Here is a 12,607-nt window from a genome sequence, read left to right as displayed (position 1 = left end):
TTATAAGGTGAAGGACATTTGTCAATATTACAAAATGACAGCATACAGACTGGAGAAATATCTTAACCAACCTTATGTCTGACAAATGGCTAATATCTAAAATATATAAGGACTAAAGAAATTAAACACCACCAAACCAAATAATCCAATTAAGAAATGGGGTACAGAACTAAACAAGAGAATTCTCAAAAGAGGAATATCACATGGCTGAGAAACACTTAAAGAAATGCTCAACATCCCTAGTTAATCATAGAAATGCAACTCAAAACACCTATCCAAATGGCTAAGATCAAAACTCAGGTGACAGCACATGTTGGCAAGAATGTGGAGAAATAGGAACACTCCTCCATTATTGGTGGGAGTTCAAACATGTACAACCACTTTGGAAATCAATCTAGAGCTTTCTCAGGAAATTGGGAATAATTCTACCTCAGAACCTAGCCATATCACTCCTGGGAATGCTCCACCATACAATGAAGAAATTTGCTCAACTATGTTCATAGCAGTAATAGCCAGAATCTGCAAACAACCTAGATGTCCCTCAACTGAAGAATGGATAAAGAAGCTGTGGTACATTTACACAATGGAATACTATTCAGCTGTTAAAAACAAGGAAATTTTTAAAACTTCAGGCAAATGGATGGAACTAGAAAAGATCATCCTGAGTGAAGTAACACAGACCCAGAAATACATGCATGGTATATACTCACCCATAAGCGGATATTTGCCACATAATAAAGGATAACTACACTACAACACAGAACCTGAAACATCAACCAAAAACCATATATGATGTGGACCTAGAACCTCTACTCAGATATAGTAGCACAATCTCCTTGTGGTTCCACAATGTGGAGAGTAGGGACTACTTTGGACATGCACTGTGGCCACTGAAATTTGATCACTTCTCCCTGGCAGGGCAGCCTTGCCAGGCTACAGAAGAGGTTACAGGAAGTACAGATGAGACTTAATAGGCTGAGGTCAGATGTTAGGGGAGGAGGACTCCCTTTATGTGGAGTAGGGGAAGGAGGGAAATGGGGTGATGCAGGGAGGGGGAATCAGGAGGAGATGAGGGAGGGGTATACAATCGAGATTTGAAGAATTTAAACTACAGAACAAGCAGGTAACTTATATTGCTATTTTCACTATATAGAAATAGCTCTGAGACTGGCTGAGACATGAATGTCTAGGCAAAGACAATGCTTCTTCTTGGCTACAGAATCCCTATGAGTTATGAGATGCCATTCTTCATATGGCGTGAATTAAGATTTACAAATGTCTTTCTTTCTTTCTTCCTTTCTTTCTTCCTTTCTTTCTTTCTCATACAAACAACAAAAAAGCCAGAATTAATTGTTCTGTGAATCATACACACCTTATGCTTTATAATTTTAGGACTGTATAATGCTTCTGAAAAATTATGTTTTCAGAACAAAAGAACTGGACACTGACACTGGATCAGACCCGAGAGGATTCATTCTTCTCAGCCTGCTGGATAATGACATCTTGCATCCTTCAGGTTCCAGCACCAAGTGCTTCAGTTCCTGTTCCTCATCAGAACAGGACAGCTCGCAGGACACCTTCAAAGAAAACTTCCAATCCCAATTTTGTCCGGTATACCAGCCTGTCCAACACAGGACTCTAATTAAGTCTGGAATTTCTCAACATTTGGAACCTGGACCACAAATACTATTCCAAACTTGTTTAACCATACCCCAATTATATTTGGGCCCTTACAAAGGTATTATTTATCTCAAATGAACTGGAAGAGACTTTAAGTGAATGGCACCCTATTTTCTTTAAGAGGGGTCAGGTTTTTGGTTGCTTTCTTGGGCTACAGAGGGTTATTTTCAATGAAAGTTGGTTATAAGTTATTATTGGCCTTATTTAGAAAGAAAACAAAGTTGGACTCAGGGATGTCTCTCTTTTCCTTTATCTGACATTCTTAGGTTTGGAAATAGGGGATGAAAAGAAAGAAGGGAGAATATAAAAATATAAATAGGGAAGATAGAACAAAAAGTAGATTAGTGAATCTACTCCCCAATTTAATGCCTTCATTGTCATTCACAAATTTGTTTTTAATTCACTGGTATAGAATTTTGTATATAGATGCAAAATAAGTTTAATTTTAGATACAGTGGTATAGAATTCATATGTCAGATTATTCTTCAGACACTAATATAGATATATATTCTAATATGAGGTATTGTACCCATAAAACTCAATTATAATACAAAGTTTACTTCCAATATTTTGAAAGTGCTATTGCAAGTTGTTTATGATAAATAAGTTATACAGTTAATTGTTAGTTGGTCAAATCATGGTCATATCAATTACTAGTCAATTTTTATCACAATAATATACATCTTAGGTGCAATAGATAGTTATGATTCTACAGAAAGATAAGGTAAAATAGTTAGATAATATCTGCAAAAACCTTAGAGACATACTTTTAAAGTTTCACTGACAATGAGACAGGTTAACTCCTGGAAGCACCCAGCCTACCTCAAAGAGGATGGTGAGCATCAAAGAACCTCCTTATGGAGATAGCTTCAAATGTGGCAAAACAAAAAACAAAAAAAACAAAAAAACTATTGGGCAAAATGTCCTCATTTCTACCACAGAAAAAATTCTGCCTAAAAAAGGCAAGCTTGGATAGAAGCAGAGTCGACAGCCAAACTCTGCCAAGACAGGGTAAGCAAATCCTGAAAAGTTTATGCCTCACAAATATGTCTGTCAGATATATTGGGCCAGAAGGCTGAAGATGATGCTCCAACATTATAGACAGTTTTGGGCTACTATTCAGGTTGCAAACTGTCTCTGCCATCTTCTCATTTAAAAAGCTACTAACCTGCACTCCCAGTATACTCAGGTAGTTAATTTTATTCCATCTTGAGTCTCTGATGGGGTTGAAAATCAGATACTTTAGTTTTACAATTAAGCTTAGGTGTTTAGAGGTTAAGATGTTTTTAGGTCTAGATTGATGTTTCAAGTTGATAATGATGAGATATGATAGATATTGATTTACATTCAAAATTTTAGATGCACCAAGTTAGGAAAGATGTTTTCTTCAAGGCTGCCAATACAAATACCACAACACTAAGAATGTATGTAACATTTATATAATTCCTGATTATGTCATGATTTTTCTCACTAAAGGTAGGTAATTAGTTCTATTTATAATAATATAAATGTATATGTAAAAAAGTTTAATTTAATAAAAATAAAGAAAAAGTTGGAAACTCAACTTGGTGTGGTTGTGCATGTCTGTAATCCCAGCACTCAGGGAGGCAGAGACAGAAGATATCTGTGAGTTCAAGGTCAGCATGGTCTAAAAAGTGAGTAAAAAACAGCAAGGCTACACAGAGAAACACTGTCTCAAAACACAGGAAACTCAATTTCAGATCCCTTGAGAACAAGAGTAGGAATTGAAAGGATAGGAATATTACTTTAAAAAGCCATTGAAGCATTCATTGCAATTATGACCACTGGAGAGACCCCTCTCTACTGTCAATTGAAGTCTTTATATATATCTTCTCAAAAAAAAGTTAAAATTACTGTACAACAAGAAAATTAGCCCATTGATAATGTGTAAGAAGCCTGACTTGCTAGAATGAAGACCAGCTTGCTGGCATGGAGCTTGGCATGGAATAAGAGTATCCAAATGTCTAATTCATGTATGGATTCCTAAAGAGCTAATTGTGCCTTGAGAAACAGAAAGGGGAAATAAGATTAGCTGAAAGATGAAAGACAGTGGATGTTGGAAAAAATTACTGACTTAGATCAACCTATACTCTTTAAAGATGTTTTAACATCAGAATGGAAATCAGGGATATGTTACACTGGGGAAGAAGTTTTGTATATATTTCTATAGGTGCTGAAAGATTATGGGTTGCATCAAAATTGATAAAGATCTAATACAAATAAGAGAAGCTTCCAAATGAAAGGCAAAGAAGAAATGTAGAAAGATTTGATTGCAGATGATGCAGAAAGCAGATACCTCTATATGGGGACAGTTTAACAAACTAGCTGAAACAGGACAGATAGTTCATCAGAATGGCAGACTGGAAAATCTTGATGCTGAAATGGACTGAAGAACAGATGACCAGGACTGCAATTATGGAGGATAATTGAAGAAAGTTCTAAGTGTATCTTCATAAAGACATTTGGACTATTACATTGGTGGGATTGATAATTGTTTCTGTTGTAAAAGTTAAACTGTAAAATTTTAGCTTAAACAGAAAAGCAGAAGTTTTAGGGGAATTTTCATTCAGAACACAGCTGCTCTGGCAAGATATCACATCTAAAAACCATCTAGATCTGTGTGATCTGGCTGGAATATACACACACCTTTAATCCAGGAGACAGAAGCAAGAAGATCTGAGTTCAAGGCCAACCAGTTCCTATAGAGCATGTTGCAGGTAAAGAAAAGCTTAAGTCCAGGTATGGTGTATAATCCCACCCAAAAAAACCCTCCCAAATAATGAAGGTAAAGTTATTTTGTTGAAGAAAGCACCCATGTTTGAAAGTTATGTTTAATAAATGATGAATCGGAGGCAGAGACAGCGAGACAGAAAGGGGAGGAGCATGGGGAGGAGGAGGAGGAGAAGGAGGAGAAAGAGGAGGTGGAAGAGGAGAGGAGGAGGAAGAAGAAGAAGAAGAAGAAGAAGAAGAAGAAGAAGAAGAAGAAGAAGAAGAAGAAGAAGAAGAAGAAGAAGAGAAGGAGGAGGAGGAAAAATTGTTTTACCAGAGGAGCTTTACAGAGAGAGGTCAAATAAGAGAACAAGCTGGAGACAAAATAAGCCAGAGAATGAGAAGAATCCAGAAGATTACAACAGAGTGCTAGAGTTAGTTTGAGGCCAAGCAGAGCAATACAGATTCCAAGAGAAAAGCCATATTGAATAAGTTAGCTGAGAGAGGAGTTTGAGCCAGAACAGCTGAGATGAACCAGCCACCCCACAGTTCAGTAAGAACAAGAAAGGGTGAGCTTTTTAGGCAGTAAGTCTCCGAAGCTGAAAACATTCTAGGCCTATGTTAGATTGCATGGAGGCTAGAAGCTTCAAGGACAAGGACTAGGTTAGCAGAAAGTGGCAATAAGTCTCCAAGACAGCAATTACCTCAGGAGAATAAAAGTTATTTTTACAACCAGTCTTAATAGTAATCTCCTTATAATGGGCTATTGAACAGTAACAAAGTAATTTGGATTTTGTGGATATGTCAAACTCTTATTTCTTTTTATTTCTTCATGGCAAAGACCTATTACAATATAACTTTAAAATGAATAAAATCTGGAGCCTGTGAGACCCACATAGTAGAAAAAGAGAATCAACTCCCTCAATTTGTCTTTTGACATCTACACACGAGCCATGTGTCATGATTACTTTTATGTCAACTTGACATAAATTAAAGTCATATGAAATGAGGGAACCTCAATTGACAAAATGTTTCCATAAGATCAGGATGTATGCAAGCCTGTGGAAGGGGGAAGAGTCAGCCCACTGTAGGTAGTGACATTTCTGGGCAAGTGGTCGTGGTTCTATAGGAAAGCAGGCTGAGCAAGTGATGTGAAACAAGCCAGTAAGAAGCATCCCTCCAAGGCCTCTGCTTCCAGGCCCCTGCCTTGTTTGAGTTCTTGTCCTAGTTCCTTCACTGACAGACCACAGTGTCTTAAATTGCTTTGGCCCTCATGTTTTGTTACAGCAATAGTAACCCTAATTAAGATGCTATGGCATTTAAAGATGCCCATGTGAATGCATACGCACTACATATATAAATGTAATGAAAAAACAAAGCCAACAAAAACTGAATAAGACCCGATTTAATAAGACTCAATTTAATCTGTCTGGGACCCTGTCAGCCTAGTGAGAGGAAAACATTCAGAAATATTCAACCAAAATCCAAGCAAAATAGTTAACATGCATAGATTAAAATCAAAACATTAAAATATAGTGTAGAGAAGGGAATATCTCAAGAGATACCAACTTGTCAAAATCAAAGTAGCCTAAATTTTCAGTCTAATAATTAGTTTTGTCTATAAAGTATATGACCATGAATTACTTATAACTTCATACTCAGGATGCCATGTAGCTGAGATTTCATTGTTTTTAATTTCTTAATTAAATCATGATAAATAATGAGACAAATCAAACAAGGGAAAACTAACTTGCAGCCTTTTAAATTGTCAATGATATGGAAGATAATTCTTGCCATTCTAGTCCAGGCTAAAAAAGACTAAAAAGAAAAGCAAGGATCAAACTTTATCCTTTGTTGAACCCTACCTCATTTACACAAACCATGCATTGAACATGTTGGCTCTGGAAGACAATAAAGTCAGCTCCTACTCACTGGCCAAGGATGATTTGGACCACAGAAAAGATCTAGATTTCCCTCCGACAGGCTATAACTGAAGTTGTTGTATCTTATAAGATCTTGTAGCCAGAATGAAAGTGAAGCAAAGCAATCAATGTCCAAAAGTTGAGAAAGCTGCCTATTTTTAAAAGAAAAAAAAGTACACTCATTGGGCCCAGTACTTTGGGGAGGCAGCCTTGAGGTCAATGCTATAGATTAGCTTCATTTCATCACTTGGAGTCTTATCAATATTATGCCTAATTGGTACCATGTTAGACAGACTGAATGGATTTAGTTCCAGTTTTCATCAGTCATTTTGATCAGAGTGATTAACGAAGTAGCATATTAATAGGATTGTTTGTTAAAAATATATGGAATGCTTTAGTATTGTTAAGAGCCAATCCAATATGAGTCACACTCTTTCCCCTGTATTTTAGACAGCAGAAGATGTTGCCAGGATAAAAAGATTATTCTCTCCTTTGAAACAAAGCTGGCTCAAATTTACAAGGATTCCCCTTGTAAGATGCTTTTCTAAACTCAGTATGTTTCCCATGTGATACAAGTCTGTATACAGAATATCTAATTGAGCCAGATCCACTCAGTTTCCATCTGACCAAGAAGAAATTGAACTGATAGGAATGAAACTCTTGAGTTTCACTTGAGTTTCATGTCCTCTACCAACACCTCTTGGACTAGCCAAGGCAACTAACTGTCATCTTGTGGACAGGAAAAAACAACAAACAAACAAACAAACAAAAAAACCCAAAGGTTTTGACAAAGACTCAGCTAATGCAGACAAGTGTCACTTTTATGAGATAAAAGACTCAATATAATAGATTTAATTTATCCTCAAACTTATCTGGAAACTGGGTACAAATTACAGTGAAAGTAAGGTTTTTCATGAAATTAAAATATATGTTAATGTAAAATCTTACCATAATTAAAGCCATATTATAAAAGAACAAAGTTGCAGGGTTGCAAGATTCTATTGTCTGATCTTAAGGCATGCTTTTAAAAGTTGTAATCAACCTATGAGCCATCTCTCCAGCCTGATGGTATATACTCACTTATAATTGGGCACTAGCCCAAAAGGCACATCCCACAAAAGTCTTCACTTACCAGGAGATTGGGATAGATGTGAGGACATCCTACTGAGACTCTAGGTAAGAGAATTATAAGAGATGGGGAAATAGAAGGACCCAGAGTGTCGTAGAAACCTACAAGAACATAGTGATGGGTGGATCAGGGCCCATGGGGGTCTGTTCAAACTACTGCACTAAACAAGGACAACACAAGTAGTAAATATCGAACTCCTACTCTGATCTACCCAATGGACAGGACATTCTCCACAGTTATGTGGAGAGCAACAACTGACTTTGACATGAACTCTGGTGCTCCATATTTGACCACCTCCCCTTGCTGGGGAGGTCTGATAGCACTCAAAGAAAGAATAGCAGGCTGCCAAGATGAGACTTGATAGCCTATGGCCATATAGTGGGGGAGGAGGTCCCCCTCGGTCATAGATCTAAGGGAGGGGAGGGAGGAATGGGATGATACAAGTGATGGAATAACAACTGAGTTATAACCTGAATAAATTAATAAAATTAAAATTAAATAAAAAATAAAATCTAGCTCTCCAAATAGTAAAAATAAATAAATAAATAAATAAAGTTTCAAAACTGAATGGACAAAGCCATCTAAAAAATTATAATCAAGGCAGCAATGTCTCACATTAGATCAATAGTTTTATGCAATATAACAGGAAATCCATAAATGAACTCACATACGCATGATGAATATATTTTAACAAAGAATCCAAAGTAATTCAGCAAGGAAAGGAAGCTGGATCTACTGAATATCCCAATCTTTTAAATAAATAAATAAATAAATAAATAAATAGCACCCAGAGTCCAAATATAGTTTCTGCTGGTCAAACTGATTACAAACAATCTGGAACATAACAACCACCAATCAGAGACAGACATGTCTGTCTGTCCAAATGTCATCCAATCATATACTGTAAAACCCATTTCTTTGTCTAAACCTATAAAAAAAAAAAAACACATATTTTCTAAACTCAGGGCTCTCATTCCCAATCTGCTGTGTTGGTGAGGGACGAGTTCCTGCCCAGGCTTGAGTAAACAACCCTTGTACACTTGCATCAGAAGTGGATCCTGAATAGTCTTTGGGGATCTTTTGATCTGGGCATGACATTTACAGGGAAGAAATATTTACAGCATAGATTTCTAACAATAACCATGTATTAGATGGCTCAGTAGATAAAAAAAAATCACCTGCTGCTATAGCCAAATCTACCTGGCCTTCATCCTTCACAACCCACAGTGGAAAGATAGGATATATTCCTGAAAGTTGTCCTTTGACTTCATGCACATTGTGGCATGCACATACCATTGCAGACATATATGTGTGCACAGGCACACAAATAAAAAATTTTAAAGAACATGTATTCAAGCTATGTAAAGAAGCCCACATACATTAATAATAATAATAATAATAATAATAATAATAATAATAATTATTATTATTATTATTATAAAAGTATGTATAATCTAGATATGTAAAGAAGTCCTACAAAACATGAAGAGAATAAGAAAATATGAATTTGTTTTCAAAATAGTTCAGTGGATACATCATAAAACCAGATTTACTAATGACCATTAAACATATGAAAAGGTGTTGAGCATTTTAAAGCATTGTGAACATGCAAATTACAGTCATTTTGAAGTTACTTCACAGTTACTAGAATTATCAAAGTGAAAAGTGACAAATGTAGAGAATTCAGAGCAACTAGTCAAAGCCTAAGACCATGCAAACCACATGGGAAATGTTTAATAGGATCATGTTAATCCTGAATCTAAATTATTGTTCACCAATTCCACCCAGATAACTATGTGCTGTGCAAATGAAAGCATGTGCCAACAAAAAGACATGTGCGAAATGTTTATTCAAGTATTATTTATAGTAGCACAAAGTTGCAACTGATACCAGTATTCACTAGTCAGAAACCAGTTAGAAAGGGAGTATGCTTGTACAGTGAAGTAGTACTTATGAGTAGAAAGACAGGAATATTATAAAGAAAAAATGATTAATCTAAAGACATAATATAAGTTGTTATACAAAGGAATGTACACAGTAAAAATAATCTCATTTATGTGAAGCTTGAATGGGCAAAATTAATATAAAAAATTAAAACTTTGATAGTAATTGCTTGAAAAAAGTTTAAGTATATTCAAAGAAAAGTTCCAATGGAACTTTTAGCTACGAAATGTCTTTTGCCTTTTGCTAAAGCCCATTAAACATATTAAATCTACCTTACTTGGTGTATGTAGATCTCAATTTAAAATGAAAATAAAAAACTACAACATAGATTTTATTTAACATCCCCCCCAAAAAAATGATTCTAGCTTTAATGTGTAAATTAAACCAGTTGAACGTGAGACCATTTGCTCTTTCTACAGGTGTTGAAAAAGATAACTTCCTAGACTTTAAATGCCTACCAAGGTTACTGTGCCAGGAAAATTATTAATCAAGATCTGATAATGCCCCTTTTTTTTCATTCTGGAGAGGAACAGAAGGAACATTCTGGGTTATAAATGCAGACGTACTCAGGTTTCCTGGTAGTCCTAGTCAAGCACTATGTTGCTGCTACTGGCTCTGGTGAGTGTGGCCCTGGCTCATGCTTCTGAGGATCAACTTGATGGGTAAGTTCATAATTCTGTACAATGTAAGTTTTACTAGCTTTTGGACACATTGCTGAAATTGAACTTTCTATTCATTATTTTTACCATTTAGCAACCGGGTGTTCCGTGTTAGTGTACATGATGAAGATGACATCAACTTAATTCAGGAGCTGGCCAACACCAAACAGGTAAAGTAACAGTTCTCTAATTTACACTAACATTAAAACCTGCCTTACTCTGTCTGAATCTATCAAATAACAATGATATGAAATACTCCCTGCAGGATTTTTAGAAGCAAGAAATAAAACTTGGAAAATACTTAATGCCACGGTGCTTTCTTTTGCTGCTTAAATTAGATTGTGACAGGCCCTGTGGTGTTATAAATCTGCACAACCTTTTAGAAGAACTGACAATGACAGTTAGATGAGTTGTCTTGAAGGTCATGGAACATCTAACATGCAAGTCACTTCCCTTCCAAGACAAAAGAGAAAAATGACCAATTTGAAACTGACTAAAAAACTGGGCTTTTGTTCAACTTCAAATTCACTTCCATATCCCATGTGTAGTCTTTTCTCTTTGATTTTCTTTGATTCCTAATCATACAACTTGAATTTTCCTGACCTTGATTCTGGCTGCCTTAATGATATGAGGGAGAAAAAGAGTAAAAAGCACAAGCAATTTCCATATTATTCTTTTGTTTTAAAAAAAATGAAATTTGCTACCCAAAAAATGTCTATGTGGTTGGAATATACATTTTAATTACACATACAGTATAGCAAAAATCTTACCCTCAGTATAGATAGCACCACATAGGTCAGTGCTGCTTTTCCTTGACTATATGACCTAAAACAATGTCCTAGCTCCCAGGTGTCACCCACCCATCCGTTCATCTATTGTCAGATGTAGAGAAATGAAGTAAATGGTAGGAAGTGTCATAATCATAAAATGTGAACTTTTAAGTTGAAAATGAATATAAAATCACCTATTCTAACCTTTCTTTCAAATCTCGAATTTTCTTCTAGGAAGTAGCACCCCTGCCTCCCAACCTTGATGAAAACTTGTTTAATTGTTTTCAGGGACAATGGGAACATATTACACTGTGTTCCATTTTAGTGCATCAAGATGGAAGGTACATTCCTACCGACTTTGACTTGTTAGAACCAACTGAGCTAACTATGAGTTACCTCCAAAATATATCTTTTCTGTGCCTTTCTATCATTTCTCCTAGTATTAACTTAGAGTCTGGAGCATTCTGGTCAAATCTGGAAACAGCTGAATCTTTCTATTTCTTTTTCAAAATGTGTCCTTCTAAATTGGCAGTGTGCTGGATACATGCTACAGGTCTATTTCCTGCCTTTGTTTGTAAAACAGACATTTATTACTGGGACCTAACATACTTTTCCCACACCTTAAGGATCTTAAAGCACACTCTACTTCTATTAAATTTAGATCTGATACAAACCATTATTTTTTTTCTCACAGAAATCACCCTCAAACAAGTTGTCCTGTCTTTACTGCACTTGTATATTTTTAATATAATTTCAGGATTTTATACTTGTTTTGCTAAATTTTATTTTTATAGCCTATTTTCAGCATGCTAAAATCCTTTGAATAAGATCAGATCCTCCAGGATTGGAGTTACAGATGGTTGTAAACCACCATGTTGGTCCTAGGAATCAGAGCCAGCACCTGTGGAAGTGCAGGCATCCAGTGCTTTTAATCTCTAAGCCATCTCTCACCTCCATCATGCATAATTTCTTTCTCCTTCTTTCTCTCTCACTGTCTGCTGTCTATCTGTTTCTCTCTCTCTCTCTCTCTCTCTCTCTCTCTCTCTCTCTCTCTCTCTCTCTCTCTTCTTTCTTTCTCTTTTTTTTTGGCGGGGGAGGAATGGTCTTCAGTTTTTTGGTGTTAGTGTGCTTTTTCCAAGACAGGGTTCCTCTGTGTAACCCTGGCTGTCCTGGACTCTCTTTGTAGACAAGGCTAGCCTCAAATTCACAGAGATGCTCCTGCCTCTGACTCCTAGAGTGCTGGGATTACAGGCCATCATGCCTAACCAAGCATGATTTCTTAATTTATGTATTTCATAGGTGAAGGAAACATTGGGTCAGTAAGGAGTCCACACAAAGAGACTTCATTACAGTTCATTTAATCAATATATATTTGTCATCAGTCTCCAATGTACTGTGTATGGCATTAAATAATCAAAGTGATTCATCAGCTTGTTCTCTTTAGGATAAGTATGCTCAGCTACCTAATATAAGTGGGGTGTTACCTTGATACAGCACTGTGTGGCTTTCTGGCTTATAAGAAGGCATATCAGTACAGGTATTTTATGAAATGCTTCCCTGAGATCAAGATTCTACCAGGCTAGTATTGGAATCTTACAGTTTTCAGTTGAAGCTAACTGAGCCTGACTTATTCTTGCTTTAATCCATGCTACCTCCCAGGAGTCACCCCTCTTTTGTTTGAGCTTTCATGGTCCATCAGCTTCCAGTTGGCTCTGCAGCTGGACAGACAATGACAATGACAATGACAAATCCCAGGGGCTATCACTTCTGCTT

The 12,607-nt window shown here is 36.3% G+C and overlaps 2 protein-coding genes across 2 annotated transcripts in view; one reads left to right on the top strand and one right to left on the bottom strand.

Moving 5' to 3' along the window:
• The window catches only part of Hltf (helicase like transcription factor), a 674,625-nt gene that overhangs the window by 436,841 nt on the left and 225,177 nt on the right, over positions 1-12,607 (bottom strand). The gene's annotated exons all lie outside the window — the stretch shown is intronic.
• Cpb1 (carboxypeptidase B1) overlaps positions 9,999-12,607 on the top strand; it is a 30,950-nt gene continuing 28,341 nt past the window's right edge. Inside the window, exons 1-2 of the mRNA XM_051156961.1 lie at positions 9,999-10,067; positions 10,159-10,234. Coding sequence (XP_051012918.1) covers positions 10,003-10,067; positions 10,159-10,234 — 141 coding nt within the window. The 5' untranslated portion in view covers positions 9,999-10,002. The remainder of the gene's footprint in view (positions 10,068-10,158; positions 10,235-12,607) is intronic.

The sequence above is a fragment of the Acomys russatus genome, chromosome 15 (assembly GCF_903995435.1).
Source record: "Acomys russatus chromosome 15, mAcoRus1.1, whole genome shotgun sequence".
Lineage (NCBI taxonomy): Eukaryota > Metazoa > Chordata > Mammalia > Rodentia > Muridae > Acomys > Acomys russatus.
The sequence above is the reverse complement of the archived record's forward strand: the minus strand, read 5'-3'. Positions and strand labels throughout refer to the sequence as shown.